Source organism: Mesoplodon bidens, assembly GCF_964165515.1.
Source record: "Mesoplodon bidens genome assembly, chromosome: 18".
In the NCBI taxonomy this organism is placed as follows: domain Eukaryota; kingdom Metazoa; phylum Chordata; class Mammalia; order Artiodactyla; family Ziphiidae; genus Mesoplodon; species Mesoplodon bidens.
Genome location: NC_138175.1, coordinates 60,546,414 through 60,564,895, shown reverse-complemented (window position 1 = coordinate 60,564,895; position 18,482 = coordinate 60,546,414). Strand labels below are relative to the sequence as shown.

General features: G+C 62.0%; 3 protein-coding genes across 3 annotated transcripts; 2 read left to right on the top strand and 1 right to left on the bottom strand.

Annotated features, from left to right (window-relative positions):
* Positions 1-792: 792 nt before the first annotated feature.
* UBE2M (ubiquitin conjugating enzyme E2 M) lies at positions 793-3,513 on the top strand. The gene is made up of 6 exons (XM_081217713.1): positions 793-926; positions 2,103-2,197; positions 2,319-2,357; positions 2,470-2,573; positions 2,854-2,917; positions 3,003-3,513. The coding sequence occupies exons 1-6, from the start codon at positions 818-820 to the stop codon at positions 3,141-3,143; spliced, it is 552 nt and encodes a 183-aa protein (XP_081073839.1). The 5' UTR covers positions 793-817; the 3' UTR covers positions 3,144-3,513.
* Positions 3,514-4,167: 654 nt separating this feature from the next.
* On the top strand, positions 4,168-7,009 carry CHMP2A (charged multivesicular body protein 2A). Its single transcript, XM_081217711.1, has 6 exons — positions 4,168-4,323; positions 5,065-5,256; positions 6,142-6,321; positions 6,393-6,523; positions 6,610-6,671; positions 6,790-7,009. Exons 2-6 carry the CDS (start codon positions 5,089-5,091, stop codon positions 6,915-6,917), a joined length of 669 nt encoding a protein of 222 aa, XP_081073837.1. The 5' UTR covers positions 4,168-4,323; positions 5,065-5,088; the 3' UTR covers positions 6,918-7,009.
* Positions 7,010-7,677: 668 nt separating this feature from the next.
* Positions 7,678-14,100, bottom strand: TRIM28 (tripartite motif containing 28). The gene is made up of 17 exons (XM_081217625.1): positions 13,443-14,100; positions 12,999-13,111; positions 12,640-12,772; positions 10,829-10,964; positions 10,635-10,751; positions 10,421-10,535; positions 10,118-10,264; positions 9,900-10,014; positions 9,712-9,818; positions 9,585-9,621; positions 9,457-9,502; positions 9,124-9,376; positions 8,717-9,036; positions 8,516-8,639; positions 8,347-8,433; positions 8,131-8,268; positions 7,678-8,036 (listed from the first exon to the last, which is right to left on the bottom strand). Exons 1-17 carry the CDS (start codon positions 13,789-13,791, stop codon positions 7,860-7,862), a joined length of 2,514 nt encoding a protein of 837 aa, XP_081073751.1. The 5' UTR covers positions 13,792-14,100; the 3' UTR covers positions 7,678-7,859.
* Positions 14,101-18,482: the final 4,382 nt, after the last annotated feature.

The following is an 18,482-nucleotide window of genomic DNA, read 5'->3' as shown; positions in this document are numbered from 1 at the left end:
CGCCGTCTGCACGAGTGCAAGTGGGAACGGCTGGACCGCAAACGAAGCTGCCCGCATCTGCCCCACTTAAAGATGGCGGCAACAACGCCCCCCTCCCTGGACCCGCGGGCGTCCCCGGAAGTGACCGGCCCGGCCCGGCCTGCACGAACGGAAATACCCGAGCCTAGCCGAAGGAGCCCGATCCCCAAGTCCCATCGCGGAGCAACGCGGGGCGGTGGCGTCGGCGGCTGCGCAGGCGCACAGCGCAGGCCGGGCGGAAAGAGCCGAAGCGGGCAGGCGACGGAAATATCCGAAGAGGTGGGGCGCCCGAGGCCGTTGCGGACCTCCGCGCCGAAGCCGCTGCTGCCGCGGGAGCCGACCCTCCTCCAGTACACGGCCGTCGCCACCGCAGCCCCCGCCTCCCTCTTCCGACCCGAGCCGCAACCCCCTCGGGAAGGGAGCGAGTGAACAGGCCAGTGGCGCGGCCTAAGGACCCCGCGTCCACAGCCGCAGCTGGGCCTGAGGACACCGGAGCGGGCGAGGGGGAGGAGGGAGCGGCGGGTGGGGGCGGGGCCGAGCGGACACGAGAACAGCCGAGTGGGCCCGAGCGCTGCCGAGCGAGCCCGAGGCGCCGGGCCAGGCCGGAGCCGACTACGGGAGCCGACGCGGGCCGCGCGGTGGGCGCGGAGCGGCGCGGCAGGCCGGGCGGGCGGCGGCACCAGCCGAAGAGGCCGCGGCGGCGGGTCCGAGTGGCGGAGGCGGCAAGGGCGGCGGCGGCGGGGGGCCGGGTGGCCGGGGTCCCGGGCCCCGCAGGGGCGGCAGCGGCGGCGGCGGCAGGATGATCAAGCTGTTCTCGCTGAAGCAGCAGAAGAAGGAGGAGGAGTCGGCGGGCGGCACCAAGGGCAGCAGCAAGAAGGCGTCGGCGGCGCAGCTGCGGATCCAGAAGGGTAAGGAGTCGGGATCGGGGTGGAGGTCGGAGGTCAGGGCCTGCCTTGGGGTAGTGCGGTCGCCAGGGGTCAGAGGTGTCAGAAATGGGGGGGGGGGGGCGCGGATGTGGGGATCGGAGATCAGGGCCTGGGGATTGAGGGATCAGGGGTGGAGTAATAGTCACTGAAGTGGTCAAATGCGGGGCCGAGGATGGGGCACTGAAGGTATTTGGAAAGCCAGATGTCTGATATTAGGGACTGAGAATCTGAGGGTGGCAGTGTAGTGGGGGGATCGGGGAACTCGAGAGCCTGGGGGGTCAGACGGGAGCCTGGGTGAAAGGCAGAGGAGATATGGATAGTGGGGGCCGAGGATTGAGAATCCGAGTGGGAGATTTAGTGTATTATGCTGGGGTCAGTGGGAATCAGAGTCAGGCGTGGGCCTGGGTTTCGTGGGTCTGGGGGGGGGGCGTCACATGGCATTTTGGGGTTTAGGGTGACAGGAGGAGGAGGGAGGGACAGTGGGTGCCAGAGATTAGAGATAGGAGTAGGATTGGGTTTAGGCCATGGTGCTGGAGATGCTGGAAATCTTATAGTCCGAACAGTGTAAGGTAGGAGGGCTGGGAACTAACAGATCTGGGGGTCAGATGGGAACCTGGGTTTGGGATGATAGGCAGGAAGAGGACTATATGGATCATGGGGACCAGGGATTGGTGGGGGGATGATTTAGGGTGTGGAGGGGGAATAAGGTCTTTGAGTTTGGGCGGATAATTGGGGACTCCTCTAGAAGGTGGGGGTTATGGCCAGGGATCCTGGGTGTGGGGTAGTCAGAGGCTCTTGGAGGGCACATGGGAGTGGGGGCATTTAGGAGCTGGGTTGGGGGGGACCCCGCTGTTGGGTGCTGGGACTTAGGGCTGTGGATTCAGAAGAGTTGGAACTTACCCTGGGCCAGGAGCTCAAGCACAGTCACAATTGAACATGTGTGTTTGTGGTGTTCTGTAGATCGGGAAGAGCCTGCCTGGAGACTGGGGAGCAGAAAGAGCAGGGAGAGGGTTGGGGATGTGTCCCACTGCCCAGGACAGAGCCGGGGTCCTGGAGGAGGCTATGGAGGCTCTGCTGGCACCTGCACCTGCTCTGAACACCCTCCTCTCTCTCCCTCTTCCTTTCTCTCTGTTTCCCTTTTCTGCTGTGAAAACCTAGACATAAACGAGCTTAATCTGCCCAAGACGTGCGACATCAGCTTCTCAGATCCAGACGACCTCCTCAACTTCAAGCTGGTTATCTGTCCTGATGAGGTGAGGGCACACTCAGCTGGACCCCAGGCACAGCGGATGGCCCCACCTCAAGTAGGGATACCTGGTTCACCTGCCAGGCCTTGCTGGATGGGATCCCAACTCCTCTTTTCTTCCTTCACAGGGCTTCTACAAGAGCGGGAAGTTTGTGTTCAGTTTTAAGGTGAGTCCCGGTGGGCCGGGGTGGCTCTCTGGGCTGAGGAAGCAACAGCTGAGGCCCCGGCCAGGCACTGCTGGGGCACCTATCCACCTCCCCTCTCTTTTCCTGGAGCCAGGTGGGCCAGGGTTACCCGCATGACCCCCCCAAGGTGAAGTGTGAGACGATGGTTTATCACCCCAACATTGACCTCGAGGGCAACGTCTGCCTCAACATCCTCAGGTGAGGGCACTAGCCCTCCACAGCTCTCCCCAGCCCTGCCTGCCAGGCACCCTTCATGGCCTTGCACTACACCAGTCTCTGTCCATTCCTCACCCCTTGTGGTGTGTGTTCCTCGTGGCTTGACCTTGGCTTTCTCCATGGTCTGTCTTCCTCTGCACCCTCCCGCTAGCGTCTCCCATCCGCACTGTCCTGTGCCCTGGCCCTGACCTGTCCAGTCCCAGCAGGGCCTGTGGCGGCTGCCCACTCACCAGCCCCTGATCGTGATGTTCTCTGCCCACAGAGAGGACTGGAAGCCAGTCCTTACGATAAACTCCATAATTTATGGCCTGCAGTATCTCTTCTTGGTGAGTAGGGACGGGGGCGCTGGGGCCGGGGGAGGTTGGCCTTCTGCCCCTGGGGCTTGTTGACCCCCACCCATACCGGCCACAGGAGCCCAACCCTGAAGACCCACTGAACAAGGAAGCCGCCGAGGTCCTGCAGAACAACCGGAGGCTGTTTGAGCAGAACGTGCAGCGCTCCATGCGGGGTGGCTATATCGGCTCCACCTACTTCGAGCGCTGCCTGAAATAGGGTCGGCGCATACCCACCCCTGCCAGGGCCACCAGCCCCGGCGTCCCCTGCAAATATTTATTGGGGGCCACAGGTGGGGGGGGCATGGGGCAGCCGGTGGGGGAATCCCATGCCCTGACCTGCCACCCCTCCCTGCCACCCGCTCCTAGTTTTTTTTTTTTTAAACCACCATGTGATTGAGGTCGGCGCTACCTCCCCCGACCCGCTCAGCGATGGGAAATGAATTGGCTTGTCTAGCCCCACGCTGGGTGCTATCCAGCCCCCCTAATCTGGGCTCTGGGGTGGGAGGCCAGGGGTGGCTGGGCACCCGGCACCCCACCCCTGCACCACTGGAGGTCCCGCCAGGCTATTAAAGGGGAATGTTACCGCACGGCCTCTGCCTCTTCCTTTTGTGGGGTGGGAGGGGCAGGTGATGTCCACCAGGGCTCCTGCGGCAAGCGTGGTGGGAGTTGTGTGCTCACAGGTGGCATTAGGGGCCCCCCCGCCCCCGCGTCAGCAGGCTGCCCAGTGCCTGGGGCAGCCCTGGGAGTCGTGAGGGGACCAAGCCCCAGGCCTCGGGCAGGGTGGGATGAATCCCACTCCGGAACAAAGGAGGGGCAGGATCCAGTAACCACAGGCTTCCTGGCCAGTAAGCCAACATACAAGAAAGTCCGCACCATCTCCTGTTCTGCCCCCTTCTGCCATGGGAGGGCCTTACGAGGAGAATGCTGCCTGGTGCCACCGGGTGCCTGAGGTCCAGAAACATCAAGGAGAGTTCTGGGTCCCTGAGATGAGCTGGGCCCTACAGTGGGTGACGCGGTGGGGTGCAGGGCCTCCGGGTGGCTGCGCGGAAGGCGCCCGGATGGGCGCCAACCCCGCAAGGACCAGGACTCCGGCCGTGGCTCGGCTCCCTTAGGCTGGACTTGAACCTGTGGAACGCCGAGTCTGCGGCAGGGACACGGAAGCTGGTGCGCATGCGCTTGGGGCCGGCCTGGTTCCCCCGGCGCGTGCGCACGCGCGCTCTTGTCCCCGCCCAGCATTCCGGGCGCCGGCGGGGCGTGTGACGTCGGGTGGTTTAATCCGGAAACGGCGGCGACCGCCGACGCGACAGAACCGAGGGCCTGTCGTTGGTGGGCGCTCCGGGGCTCCCAGCGAGAAGAGGGTGACCCGGAAACGGAAGCGAGTCCCTGTCGCAACTCCGGTGAGTGGCCCCTACTGGGGCGCGGGCCCTGGGTGGGCGCGTGGGCGGCGGCGTACGAGGGCCTCGCCCCTCCCTGGGACCCGGCCTTATCATCAGAGGACCCCATGCTGTCTTGCCTTCAGTGGTCAACACCCCGAATGGCCCCCCAGGCTTTCCTGCGTGAACAAGGCACCCCAACACTTAGCATCCCTCCCTCTGTACAGGAGTCCACAACGCCCCCCAACCTTATTCTCCGCACCCAGATTCCCTCAGCATTTAGGACCCCCGCCCCAAACCGAATTCCATCCATACGCTGTCAGCTTCCCATCCACCCTGTTTCTAGCACTCACAGCCTCCACCTCCTCCTGTCAAGGACCACCCCCCCACAAGTGCCCTGTCCTTGGCGCTCAGGGTTCCAAGTGCCCCCTATCCCCGTCCGCCCACACACGGCCATCTCCAGTCTCAGTCCACCGGACACGCTAGGGCCTCATCGCAGGGTCTGCAGGACGAGATGGAAGCCTTGAACCTCTGTGGGGGCACTGCGATGGAGGAGGGGTTGGGGTGGGCACGTCGTCCCCACTCACGTCCCTGGGGCTACCCAAGTTCCGGACTCCACTCTCGTGGCCTTCCGTTCACGCCTTTTCTCCCTGCTCAGCCCCTTCCGTCTTGGGAGCCCCCACCTGTCCCTGCCCACACACAGTGTGACCCCACTCTGCCTCATGCCCTCGTGTTGGGCCTCACACCACTCTGCACTTGCCCCAGACCTGCCGGTGGGCTCCTGCGGCCATGGACCTGCTGTTTGGGCGCCGGAAGACACCGGAGGAGCTGCTGCGGCAGAACCAGCGCGCCCTGAACCGCGCCATGCGAGAGCTGGACCGTGAGCGACAGAAGCTAGAGACCCAGGAGAAGAAAATCATTGCAGACATCAAGAAAATGGCCAAGCAGGGCCAGATGGTAAGCTCGATTGGGCACAGCCTGGGACACAGGCCAGTGCTGTTGCTCGTTCAGACACTGGGGCTGCAGCGAACTGGACAGGCTGAGCACCAACAGGGAAGTGCTTCTAGGGAAACGAAGGGTTGAGTGGGGCTTTCCCTAGTTTCAGGGTCCAAAAGGCTGCCTCTGTGGAGGTGGTATCAGAGCCAAACGTTGAGTAACGAAGAGGGTGAGCCCGTGAAGATGCAAGTGGCAGGTGTGTCAGGTAGAACAGCAGATGCTCCACGAGAGAGCGACGGGTGAGCTCAGAGGAGTGGACGTGGACCAGACCGCTGGGAATCGTGGGCCACAGTGGGAGCCCACGTGGCATGGGATGCACTGGCCCTGGGGGCAAGCGAGCAAAGAGATGGGCACAGCCTGAACTGCTGGGGAGCAGCACCTTCGACGTGCGAGAGTTTTGGCCTGAGCAGCTGGGTTGACGTGCCATTTCCTGGGCTGGGCAAAGCAAGGAAGAGCTCTGGGGAGGAAGTGAAACGGTGAGGTTTGGATGTGTTCCTGTGTGAATCAGGATTCTGTTCTTGAGGTGAGGGCCTGTGTGAGGTGGAGGGAGACACACGTTCTTTGGCCAGGAGAGAAATTCAGGAATGGGTGTTGACTCTACAGACGTGGAGAGAAAAGAACCCCTCAAAGGTGGCCCCACCTTTCTTCCTCTCATTTCTGCCCGCGGAGGCGTCTGTGCACTCCACTCCGCGGAGGAGTGGTGACCCAAGAGGCATGAGGGCGAGAGGGAACAGGGACCACTGGGAGCAGGCACATAGGAGCCCCTGAAAGCCTCAGTGGGCATGGTGGAGTGGCAGTGAGCATACTCCCAACGCTGGCTCCCTGCCACCTCTGTCCCCTTCGCAGGACGCTGTGCGTATCATGGCGAGAGACCTGGTGCGCACGAGGCGGTACGTGCGAAAGTTTGTGTTGATGCGGGCCAACATCCAGGCTGTGTCCCTCAAGATCCAGACACTCAAGTCCAACAACTCGATGGCACAAGCCATGAAGGGCGTCACCAAGGCCATGGGCACCATGAACAGACAGGTGCGCCTCTCCCGACCCCCCCGCTACCCCGCTAACCTCAGGGGCCAGACTCACCCTCCTCCCACTTCCAGCTGAAGCTGCCCCAGATCCAGAAGATCATGATGGAGTTCGAGCGGCAGGCGGAGATTATGGACATGAAGGAGGAGATGATGAACGACGCCATTGACGACGCCATGGGTGACGAGGACGATGAAGAGGAGAGGTTTGGAGGCAGGAGGGAGGGCGGGGGCGGATGCCTGGCCCTCCGGGTGCCTGGCCCTCATAGTTCTTTTTTTTTTTTTAACCTAGTGACGCTGTTGTAGCCCAGGTCCTGGACGAGCTGGGGTTGAGCCTGACGGATGAGCTGTCGAGTGAGTGTCCAGACCCTGGGCCCTGTCCTGCGCGCAGCTCAGCCACCGCGCAGACCCTCCCTCTCCCAGCATGACTCCTTTCCGCAGGGGCTCTCTTCCTAACCCCCCTTCTCTGCAGACCTCCCCTCCACCGGAGGCTCCCTCAGTGTGGCTGCCAGCGGGAAGAAAGCAGAGGCTGCAGCCTCCGCCCTAGTCGATGCAGACGCAGACCTGGAGGAGCGGCTCAAGAACCTTCGAAGGGACTGACTGCGCACGCGCACGCCCCCGGCCACCCTAGGGAGCCAGCGGAGGGCCCGGCGTTTTCATTGTACCTTCTGCAATAAAAGAAGTTGGCCACTCGTCTTGGGCCTGTGTGAGTGGCCTGACGTGAGCCAGGCTGGGTTAGGGAGTCCGGTGACAGGGCTGACAGGAGTTGCTCAAGCAGGGGGCTTGGTAACGCGTACCAGATTAGTTGGGGTATAAGACAGAGGGCTGGAGGTTTTCTCGTTTTGGCGCGAGTGGACAGACCAAGCCCACCCGTCTTCAGGGCTTGGGACGTGAAAACGAGCAGCAGACACTGGTGCAGCACCCCCAAGGCGGCAGGCTCCCCAGACACACTGGTAGCATCCCAGGAGTCCAGGCCTGTCCCCCAGGAATACGGTGCCCAACTCCGCTTAGCCCAGCCCACCCAGCTCACTGTGGTGAGCTGGTTGCGAGCAACGGTTCCAAACCAGTCCAGGAAGCTCTCGGGGAGAATGAGCTGCCGTGCAGCACCTACCTGGGGATTCACCCTGCCTGCCCGCAGGTTAGCCTAGGTCTGCCTACCTACCAGGTGAGCCTCCTACCCACCAGACACTCCCCAGCTCGCAAAGGGCCCAGGAGGGATGCTGCTCCGCACTCCCTGGACACCCAGGTGGCTGGAGACAAGTGCCCCACCCCGATCTGGCCCAACAGGGTTTGGTGAGGGATCAGTAACAGCCAGAGACCAGGCCCCCAGGACCACTGCCGCCACCAACCAAGGCCTGAGTAACGGGTGAAGTTTTTATTAAATCCACAGAAGTAAAAACCGTATCGTGAGGGGCTGGGGTGTGGGCCACCAAGGAGTGGGGACCAGGCCACCGGAGGGAGGAGAAGAGGAAAGAGAAGAGGGGGTGACAGGACAGAACAGAGAACAGAGCCAGGTTGGAGCGGCTCGGGGGCTGCCCAGCCTCAGGGGCCGTCACCAGGGCCACTGGACAGGTCCTGGGCGCTCAGGCCAGCACCAGGCAGGCTCAGCGGCGGGGGCTCCACCAGAACAGCGGAGAACTTGGTGTCACCAAAGGCTTCGTTCATGCGAGTCTCAAAGAAGCGCTGCAGGCCAATGATGGACTGCACGTCGGCCTTGTCCTGCCGGGCAAATTACCGTGGATGGGTCCTAGGTCGCCCACCTCTCTACCCCCAGCCTCCCCTCCCCAACCCATCCCCACCCCAACAGGCTCACCTCTGTCAGCTTGTTGAATTGCTTGAACATGCGGCCCACATCCTGGGCAAACTCCTGGGGGGAGCTGTAGGGGGGCGACAGCTTCTCCTGGAGACGGGCTCGAATCAGCGTCAAGTCCAGGGTGCCGCCGGGCTGATCCTTCAAGCGGAGGCCACAGGCTGAAGGTGAGGCCAAACAGCCCCTGCACCTCCCACCCTCCCAAGTCCCAGAACTCACCAGGGAGAAGGTGGAGTCAGTAGCCAGCTGGTGCAGGGGCCGGCAGGGCTCATGGCAGAAGAGGGCCAGCAGGACTCGCTCACACTTCTGCGGGCATTACGTGAACATCAGAGTCATACGGGACTTGGGGTGCTGCTGGCCAAACCAAGGGAGGGGGCCCCACCCTCACCTGCTGGTTGGCTGGCGAGAGCTTGGCCACCACGCCAGCGCTGTCACCCCCGTCCAGGCTGAGGCTGCCATCCTCCTCCTTCAGGTCGGGCAGCACGTGGCAGAGCGCGCAGCTCCACTCCTCCCTGAGGGAACGGACCGTGAGGGGCTGCACGGGACCTGGCCCAGCCCTCCACCCCACAGGCCCCACGCAGCCGCGCACCCTGGCACATCCTGCAGGGCGGGCAGGTGGCAGTCCAGGTGGAAGCAGAATTCGCACTGGTTGCACATGACCAGGTCCCCTGGCTTCTGGCAGACACGGCAGATGGTGGCACTGTCATCCAGGGCACCTGGGCCACCAGCTGGGGCTGAGGTGCCCTCTGGAGCCACCACCTCCAGGCCTGAGCTTGTGCTGCCACTGGGTGAAGCCAGGCGGGGGCCCTCGGCACCGGGGCCCTCCGCCAGGGCCATCAACACAGGTTTGGTCTCGGGGCCCTCAGTGGCAGCAGGCGGGGCTCCAATGGCAGCCTCTGTTTCTTCCTCCTGTGAGGAGGTGAGGGGTGTTCAGTGGGGTGCCGGCCTGGGCAGTAGATCTTCATTTCCCAGCCACAGCCACTTGGGCAGGCTCACCTTGACGATGGCCATGCCCGGCAGGGGCGGGGCCCCAGGGGCCCCTGGGGGCGCAGTCCCAGGCTGTCCAGCAGCAACAGCTGCAGCACCTCGCTCAATGACGATGAGGTTGTAATCCTCAGTGGTGCTGCCCGGGAAGACCTTGAAGACTGGTGGCTGGCTGTCAGCCGTGAGATCCAAGTCCAGGCGTTCGAGGCTCACCCGTGGCACCTTACGCATGAGGCCACTCACCTCACCATCACTTGAGCGGGACCTGTGGGCGTGGCTTGGTGTGAGCACCCCACCCCTATGGCCACCCTGTCCCTATAACCACCAAAGGGCAGCCACACTCACCGCTTCACCCCTGACACGTGGGGCTCTGCACTCGAGTAAGGGTCATCTGCTCGGAACACAGAAAACAGGTTGGGGTGGACCTAGGGCACTGCAGCTCTCCCACCTACTGGGGGGGCAGAATCACTCACCTGACCCGAAGCCATAGCCTTCCTGCACCTCCATGGGCTGTGGGCAGAGCAAGCGGACCTCAGTGGACAGGTTTCCCACAGGACCCTGTGCCTCCTTCCTCCCACTATGGTCCCCTCCCTGGCTCACCTGGCTGCTGCCAGAGCCCTGCTTGCTCAAAGGCCCTGGAGCCCGAGGAGGGGCCATGGGTGCAGGGCCTGTGGAGTTGGTGCCAGGACGTTCTGCCACGATCTTGCCTGCAGTAAAGAAGTAAAACAGTGTCAGAAAGTGCAGTGCCTGGGATGGCAGGGTGCAGCAAGCGAAAGACAAAAACCCACCAAAGGCCTCTGCGCTCTTGGTCCAGGCATTGAGGTCCCACTGGAACTTCATCTCACCGTGTGGCTCCACGGGGTCCACGATCATCTTGAGGGCCCGGTGCAGCTGGAAGTAGATCTGGGGGTGGGCAGCACGTGAGCACACGGGCAGCGAACAGGGCTGCAGGGTCTTGGGAGGCGCCTACCTGGAACCCACCCCCTAGGTGCCCACCAGCACACACCAGCTTCTTGGACAGCAGCAGAGCAGTGGTGTTGTCACTCTCCAGAGCCCATGAGGCAAAGCGCAGGATGTGTTCCTGGTGCTTCTGGATCTTGGTCATGGTCCAGTGCTGGCGCTCCAGGCGCTCCTGCTGCCCCTCGGTCACCTTCTGCAGGCCGAGGGCACATGGGGTCAGGGAGGACAGCCACCAGAACCTCTCCCCGCCCAGGAGGGCGGCAGCAGCCAGCAGAGGGCGCCAAACCCCAGGGCGATTCCACTTGAGGCAGAGCGAGCTGCCAACAGAGAAGGGCCACGCAGGGGGTACCTGGGCGTCGTTAACCAGCACACGGCCCCGCTTGTTCAGTTCCTTCATGATCTGCAGGATGGCCATCTTAACGTCCACCTGCACGCGCTTCTGTACGTCAGACACTTGGCGGATCCTGGGTAGCAGAGTGGGTGAGGTCAGGGCCACTCAGGCAGGTACTCACCCAGGGCCACCCCCAGCCCCGCCCCAGCACAGCACGGGCATCCACACTTACGAGCTGCGAACCTCCTTGGTGTTCTTCTGCAAGGTCGCGTGCTTGTCCCCGAGGCGCTTCACCAGCGAGGCCAGGAGCTTGCGCTGGTTCCTCACAGCATCCTCCAGGAACTGGTACCTGAGGGCAGACAGAGGTGGGCCCGGGCGCCCGGCATGGCAACAGGCAGCACCCACCCACCAAGCCTCAGGACTCACTGGTGGTCCTTGTGGGCGTTGAGCTGGCAGTCCCGGCAGGTGAGGGTGTCGCAACTCTCGCAAAACAGCACAAGGGGCTCGTGCTTGTGCACGTTGCAATACACCGTGCGCTCACCGTCCCTCGACTTGGCTGGTCCTGGGGAATGGGAATCTATGAAGCGGGAGCTCATCCTCACCACCTCCAACTCGAGGAGCAGGCAGAGATCAGGGCCTCACTTCCTGCCTGTCCTGCAACCCTGGGCTGGGCTATCGGCCGGAAGAACCCAGAGGGCCTACAGCAGTGGACAGGGAGGAGCCAAGATCCTTGCTCTCAAAACCCTGTGCCCTCAGCCTGACCCAGAGGGTCACGCCCCTCTCCTTTCAGCTCCTGGAGGTGATGACAGCTTAAAGCTAAGACCGACGGCCTCTGCCAGGAGAGACCCCCCGCTGTTCCCTCTGCTGAAACTTCCTCCAGGTGGACACTCAGGAAAGCTCCTCCACCTCTGAAGCCCTGCCCCCATCCGCCACTGGGGTCCCTTTCTCCTCCACTCACAGAGGATTCTGTCCAGCAGGGGAGGGGATTCTGGCTACTGCGGCATCCCAGCACACACATTTGCTTTCTGGCTCAGACAAAAAGCAAATCAGGGCTTAAAGAGACCGTCAGATACTTTTTCCTCATAAGCCATGCCTGGTGACCTCCCCTCTCTTCTCTGGTAAAAGGAGACCACACCATCTTAACAACCCACGGGGGAACCTGCAAAGCCTTCTCAGGCTGGAGAGATGCGATATCAGACCAGGACCCTCAGAGAGGTGTCAGGCCCCTGTGCCGGGAAAAGGGTCCTACTGCTCAGAGCGACACTCCCCAAAGGCTAATACCCCACGCTGACCCCCCAGCAACCCCCCGAGGCCGCTGCCACTAGAAAACCGGGAACATCCTTCCTTCTCTCCTCCCCAAGCCCTATCATGTCTCGTTACTACACCAGCCCAGCATGAGACACAGGAACATTTTGATACAAAGGAGCCGAGCCTCAGCTCCTCTAAATATTGCCCGCTCTTGCACACTGACCTTTGCCTGGAACCCGGGACCCCCTGGAGACCCCTGCCCTTCTCTCCTGGCTCCTCATGCCCCACAGGAACCAGCTCTATCCAAGTTTTCCCATCAAAACTGTTCTCTGGGCTGGCGGAGCCACAGCGCGACTACCAAAACGCCACTCATGGGGAGTTCTGGGCCAAAAACCAAGCGCAAGCCCCTCTCCACAGCACTTCCAGCACTTTCACAGGAAAGTCTGGAAATACAGGGCTAGGCTGTGAAATACCTGGGACCCAATGATGAGAACACTCCCAGCACTCACTGGTGATAGTCTGATGACCCTACCAGCTTGTTAAGACACAAAGGCCCAAAGACCTCACTTTCCCCTACAAAGGCTTAAAACAGGTGCCAGGGAACCTCTGGTCCAGGAGGTCCCTCACATCATTCCCCAAACACCCTGCATTTCCCCGTCCATACATGCCGATCTCTCTACCATTGGAGGCCTATCCCCTGCCTGGGAGGGGGGGGGGGGTCCCTGATGAGCTTCCTCAAGCCCTCTATACACCCGCTGCGGCACCATGAGATCCCCTGTGAACTCCCCCGACTCCCTGCCTGTGGCTTTTCCCCAGCCACTGGACCCGCAGAGACTGCCCACCAGGGCCCCAGCCTCCCCCGTTTTGAGTTCTGCCCTCAGGCCCTTCAGCTGGTACCCCGTAGAGAAACTCCCTGAGACCCTTCCACCATCTGCAACTGAAGGCACACAGAGAAGACCAGCAAGCGCAGCCCCCTGCACGCTGCGTACCAGTGGAACGCACAGTGTGGTCCTTGGTGTACTTCACCCGCTGGTGCGCCTCCACACACGTCTCACACAGCGGCTCAGAGCACTCCACACAGTAACTGGTGGCCGGGGCATTATCCTCACAGCTAGTGCAGCACTGCTGAGCAAAGGCAGAGTCAGAAGAGACAGAACCACCAAACAAATGTGCATTTAGAACCAGGAAATACGACATGAAGAAAGGCGGGGCCTTTACTTAGCCTAGACAACCTGCCCTAAGCTTTCTACTACGGGGAGAGTAAAGCCTGGAGCTGGTACCACGCTCTGGGCTAGTGACCCCTACTCATGGCCAGACACCTCCTGGGGCTTGCTTGGGCGAGACATACCTGATTCGCATCCTGGGAATCGGTGGCAGCCTTGCTGCCACTGTCGCGCATGAAGTAATTCTCCACAATATCTTTGGAGAAACACTGCTGCTTACATACTGGACAGTCCACCACTACGAAGAACACGAAGAAACAAAACCAACGCGTGGTGAGCGCATCCCCCCACTGGGCCCCAAACTCATCCCCTGCCAAGCCGAGCCGACCCGACCCTCCGGAGGAAGAACCAAACCCTTCTTTTACCGAACTTTAAACAGTCGCCCCATCTCAGTGCCCGGCCCACAGCCCACTGCCCACACACGTTCCGGCCACTCTTCGGGTCCCCATCCTCTCGCCCAGGCGACCCCCGCCATCGTCACGCTGGGACCAGACCCCCAGTCCCCGAGCCTCGTCGGGATCAAAGGCTGCGGGTGGGGGAGGGGCCGCCCCCAGCCCCACCGCACTCACCAGCGCCGTCGCCCGCCGCACCTCCGTCCCCTGAGCTGTTGGCGGCGGCAGGCGCCGCGGGCCCGAGGCAGGCGCTGCAGGCCGAGTGCAGGCAGGGTAACAGGCGCGGTTCCCTCTCGGGCCGCAGGCGCTCCCGGCACACGCCGCAGTGCTCCAGCAGTTCCAGCGCCTCGCCGCCGCCCCCCGCGGGCGACGATGCCGATGCGGACGCCGCAGCCGAGGCCGCGGCCGAGGCCGTGGCCGAGGAGGCGGCGGCGCGCTTCTCGGCGCCCGCCGAGCCCTCTCCCGGGCCCGGGCTGCCAGAGGCAGCCGCTGCCGCCGCCGAGGCCGCCGCCGCCGAGGCCGCCATTCACACGCCGCCGGGGGCGCCCAGGGGGGGAGGAGGGGCGCGGGGCCCGCCGCGCAGGCGCAGACGCGCTCGCCGCCAAAGGCTGGGCCGCTGCCGCCGCGAGGCCTAGCGCCGCCACGCGCCGCCTAGGTCGCCGCCCGCTGCGCGCGGGGCGCTGCCGAGGCCCGGCCGGCCGCTGCCCGCTCTCCTGCCTCCGCCGCCGCCCGCGCTTCCTTCTCAGCGGGGACCGAGACCAGCGCCACGCGGCACGCACACAACAGCTCGACCGCGCGCCCGCTCGCAGAAAGAGCCGCGGCTGGGGGGCGGGACAGAAATAACTGGCGCCGACGCCGTCGCGCACGCGCACTGGGCGCCTCTCGCCCGGGGGCGGGGCCGGGGCGGGCCGCGGCTGGGGAGGCCATGAGTACGCACGCGCCTGAGCGGGCTCCTCCCACCCTCGCCTCCACCACCCGCAGCGCCGCTCGTGCGGCAGGGGCGGGGCATCTGCGTCGCCGCCGCCGCAGCCTGGTCCTCCGGCCGGGCTCGCGCCCGTTATTGTAGTCCCTGCTCCAGGCCGCTTACTCCGCACGCGCGCCGGCAGTCCGTTCTTCCACCTCGATCCCCGCCCCTTTGGCCGCCTGGGGAGGTCTCCAGTTGCTGCGTCGACTAGCGTTCCCTAGAGGGGGCGGGGCCGAGAGCTAGGGAAGATGCTGGGCCCGGGGAGAGGGGCGAAGGGTCCCCATCCCGTGGAGGAAGTACTCTTCTAAACCGAGACGCTGACTTTGGGGTTTTAACCTTTTTATTGTTTAACATGAGAAACATTGAAACCTGACTAAATCAAATAGATCCCACGGGGTTCAGAACACCGAGACTGAAATCCCGCCTGGCCCTGCAAGCGCTCCTTGCCATCTTTTAGCCCGCCAATGCGCTGCCCTTAATGCTCTTCAAGCGGGCGAACTGAACCGCAACAGTGGGGAAATTCTGAGGCGGAAGCAGGGTCTGCGTGGGGCGATCCATCTGTGGGCGGAGGCAGGATCTGTAGGGAGGGGAAGCCTGCCTCAGTGGGGAGCAGGATCTGCGTGCGGGGAGGGTGTTCCCGTCTGAGGAAGGACGTAGAGTGTCTGGTGAGAATTCTGTCAGATGGGGGAAGCTAGGCCTGGAGGAGGAATCCTATCCGAGAGAAACACGGTCTATTTGTGGGAATCCTGTCTGAGGGAGAAGCAGAGTCTATGAGGAGAATCCTGGGGGTGGGGCAGGGTCCGTGGGGAGAGAGGAGTCCTGAGCTGAGAAGGAGGGAAGCAGGGCCTAAGGCTGGAGCTGGCGGAGGAGGGGTCCTGACGGAGAGGAAAGCAGGAACAGTGGGAGGGGATCCCGTCGGAGGTGGGAGTGGGGCCTGTGGGAGGGGATCCTCTCTGAAGTCACTAGGCACAGAGAATACTTGAGGCATGGGTGCCTTGGAGCCTCTGCCTGGGGTGGTCCTTCGTCCCTGTGCAGGGCTCCTCAGTCCTGCGGTTGCCAGTCCAGGGGGAGGCTTGGGCGGCAGCTTTGAGAGGATGCAGAGAATCTGGAGGGCCGGCACGTCCAGCCCCCAGGCCCCACTCCGCCTCCCGCTGGCTCGACCGTGCAAAAGCTTCAGGGGAGCGGGGCGCAGCCTCCCCCACCCCAGCTCCCCTAGGCGCCCACACGCGGTGTAGGTGGCGGTGGTGGAAGTGCGTCCGGCGCTGCTCTAATTCCCGCAGGGCCTGGGGGAACTCGGGCCTATTGTCTCCGCGCCTGCCTTTGTTCCAGCTCGAGTGCGGCCCCCAAATCCGGGCCCCGCCCCGCCCCGCCCCGCCCCTTCAGCCGCCGGAGCGCCCCCCGCCCGGACCGCGCGATGCCCCTCCCCCCCCACTGACTGGCCCGCCCCGGCTCAGCCCCTCCCCCCGAGGCCTGGGCTGCAGACCCTCGCCTCCTTCCTCCGACAATTGGGAGGGAAAGTTGGTGGCTGGCAGCGCGCAAGCTGAGGTGCGGAACCCTTTAGTGATGTTTGTTGAGTACTTTCCATGCCCCCTCCCGCTCTCTGCGCTGGGCCCCAAAATCACTGGGTTGTGTGGGGTAGAGATGACCCATACCTACCCTGGCCGCCCACCCCCGCCCGGGCAGACGCGGGGCTGTCGAGGGCCAGACAGTCACAACAAGTAGGTGATGGTAAAGAGTGTAGGAGTGGACTTGCCTCGGGGCTGCCCCCAAACACCTGGGGGAAGAACCGTTCAGGGCAGAAACAAGTGCAAAGGCCCGGAGGCAGACAGACACACCGGGAGGAGTGACAGGAAGAGTGGTGGGAGATGCCTAGAGGTTGCTGGACAGCTTGCTGGGGATGGGTTGGGTCCTCCGGTTGCCCCTGGTATGGTCCCTTCACTGGACCCTGGCAACTGTTTCAGAACAGCATCTGTGCGGGCAGGTTCACCTGGAAATCAGGCTCAGGCAAACTCAGGGAAGAGGTCCTGGGAGCATCCTGGGACTGGCCGGGCCAGAGTGGGCATACAGGAGGGCAAGGCCAGGCCAGAGCCCTTCCTCAGAGGCCCTCTCCAAGGAGCCAGCCTGTCCAGAGGTGAGTGGCAGGACACGGGCACATCCTGACTCTGCCTCCCAGTGGGCCAGCGTCATCGTATACTTCCATCCCCTGGGTTCCTTGTCCACCCTTCACGGCATCTCACCCTTTCCAATCCTGGACCACTGGAAACTGCCTATATCCTGGCTTTGCAGACAGGGCTCAAGGGGTGAAGCAATGTGTAGGAGGTGCCAGCCAGACCACCACCCCTTGCAGGCACCCGCCTGCAGACAGCCATCCTTACCGCCGCTTCACTTCCCAAACTCCGCGCTTGCTCCCGATTCTCCCTCTGACCTTCAGGTGTCACCCCTAAAGCCACTTCCTGGGGAAGCCTTGTAGCTGCATCACTCTGATCTTTTTCTCTGTCTTCACAGGTTTCATTTGGGAACTAGGCAACTGTGATAGTTGCACAACATCATGAATGTACTTCATGCCACTGAACTGTATGCTTACAAAGCGTTGAAATGGCAATTATTTTTGTTTTAATTTTTTGGCTGCGTTGGGTCTTCGTTGCTGCACGCAGACTTTCTCTAGTTGTGGCGAGCGGCCTTCTCATTGCGGTGGCTCCTCTTATTGCGGAGCACGGGCTCTAGGCACGCAGGCTCAGTAGTTGTGGCTCGCTGGTTCTAGAGCGCAGGGTCAGGAGTTGTGGCACACGGGCTTAGTTGCTCCGAGGCATGTGGGATCTTCCTGGACCAGGGCTCGAACCCGTGTCCCCTGCATTGGCAGGCGGCTTCTTAACCACTGCGCCACCAGGGAAGCCCCTGACATGGCACTGTCATGTGCGTTTACACACGTAAATACCAGAGCTTGGTGCGTCTGTCCCTTCTGACCTCTGACCTCACAGCCTGGCTCCGGCCGTACAGGCTGACCTGGTGTCCCCACCTCACAGCCTTGGCACTTGCCGTTCCTTCTAGCCAGAACGTTCTTCCCACCTCCCTCTCTGGCTGGCTCCTTCTCTTCCTTCACATTTCAACTAGTGAGAATCACAAGGAAGTGAGCTCCAAACTCTTTACGTCACTGCTGCGTCTGCCATGTCTTGCTCGGGGCCTGCTCCACAGTGGGCACTCAGTCAGTGAGTAAAAGGACAAACAAATGCATGAAGCTGATGACTGTCTCTACCCGGCCAGTTTTGTAGGCTACAAGATAAGGTTTGAGTTCTATTACTTTTTAAGCTTTTTTTAAAATTGTGTTAAAACTCACGTAATATCAAATCCATCAATTTGACTATTTTGAAGTGTAAATTCAGTGTTATTTCATACATTCACAATGTTGTGCAACCACCAGTTCATCTAATTCCAGAACATTTTCATCACCCCAAAAGGAAACCCAGTATCCATCAGCACTTACCCCCCATTCCCGCTTCCACCGGCCCCCAGCAGTGACTACTCTGCTTTCTGTTTCTATGGACTTTTAAACCTTTTGATGGAGGCTTATGATATATAGAGAAAAGCCTACACAGTGTACGTACAGTGAGCACCCTTGGTAACCAGCTCTGATAGCAAAACACAGAATGTCTCTGGCTCTCAGAAGTCTTCCACGCCCCTGGCAGCCGCCGCCATCCTGACTTCTCCCACCCCGGACAGGCTTTCCTGGTATACATATGGAACCACACACAATTTGCATGTCCACGCCGTGTGTTCACACGCCTTCTTCCCCACGTTCACATTCACGTGGCTGTGTGTGGCCTTGATTCCCTCCGTGCCCACAAATATCCTACAGTGTGTTTCCATGTTCTCCTCTTGGCGGCGCTTGGGTCTCCGTCCTGCGTGTGCTGCAGCAGCACCATAAGTGGCTTTTTTTTTTTTCCGTCGCCCGGCGGCTTGCAGGATCAACCAGAGACTGAACCTGGGCCCCAGCAGTGAAAGTGCTGAGTCCGAACCACTGGACCACCAGGGAACTCCCAATTCATGGCTTTTGGCTGGGCTTTTATTTCACTGTAAGGAGCTAACAGAAGGATTTAGAATATGGCAGGATCGGATGCCCATTTTAAGTGTTCTAAGCCGGGAACGGATGGTAGGAGGTGGAAAGCAGAAGATAAGCATCCATGCCGGCCAGGCAGAGAAGGCACTAGATCCCCTAAAATCACGCTTTAAAGTAACTATGGTTCGGGAGTTCTCTG

What these genes read in the sequence shown, in the direction of transcription:
- UBE2M (XM_081217713.1), top strand. Translation starts at nt 818, where the DNA reads ATGATCAAGCTGTTCTCGCTGAAGCAGCAGAAGAAGGAGGAGGAGTCG. An exon ending in GCAGCTGCGGATCCAGAAGG is followed by an intron (nt 927 to 2,102) that starts GTAAGGAGTCGG and finishes GTGAAAACCTAG; the next exon opens with ACATAAACGAGCTTAATCTG. An exon ending in GCCTGCAGTATCTCTTCTTG is followed by an intron (nt 2,918 to 3,002) that starts GTGAGTAGGGAC and finishes TACCGGCCACAG; the next exon opens with GAGCCCAACCCTGAAGACCC.
- CHMP2A (XM_081217711.1), top strand. Translation starts at nt 5,089, where the DNA reads ATGGACCTGCTGTTTGGGCGCCGGAAGACACCGGAGGAGCTGCTGCGG. An exon ending in GAGGACGATGAAGAGGAGAG is followed by an intron (nt 6,524 to 6,609) that starts GTTTGGAGGCAG and finishes TTTTTAACCTAG; the next exon opens with TGACGCTGTTGTAGCCCAGG. An exon ending in CCTGACGGATGAGCTGTCGA is followed by an intron (nt 6,672 to 6,789) that starts GTGAGTGTCCAG and finishes CCTTCTCTGCAG; the next exon opens with ACCTCCCCTCCACCGGAGGC.
- TRIM28 (XM_081217625.1), bottom strand. Translation starts at nt 13,791, where the DNA reads ATGGCGGCCTCGGCGGCGGCGGCCTCGGCGGCGGCAGCGGCTGCCTCT. An exon ending in TGCGGCGGGCGACGGCGCTG is followed by an intron (nt 13,112 to 13,442) that starts GTGAGTGCGGTG and finishes TGTTCTTCGTAG; the next exon opens with TGGTGGACTGTCCAGTATGT. An exon ending in GCCCTGCAGGATGTGCCAGG is followed by an intron (nt 8,640 to 8,716) that starts GTGCGCGGCTGC and finishes CCGTTCCCTCAG; the next exon opens with GGAGGAGTGGAGCTGCGCGC.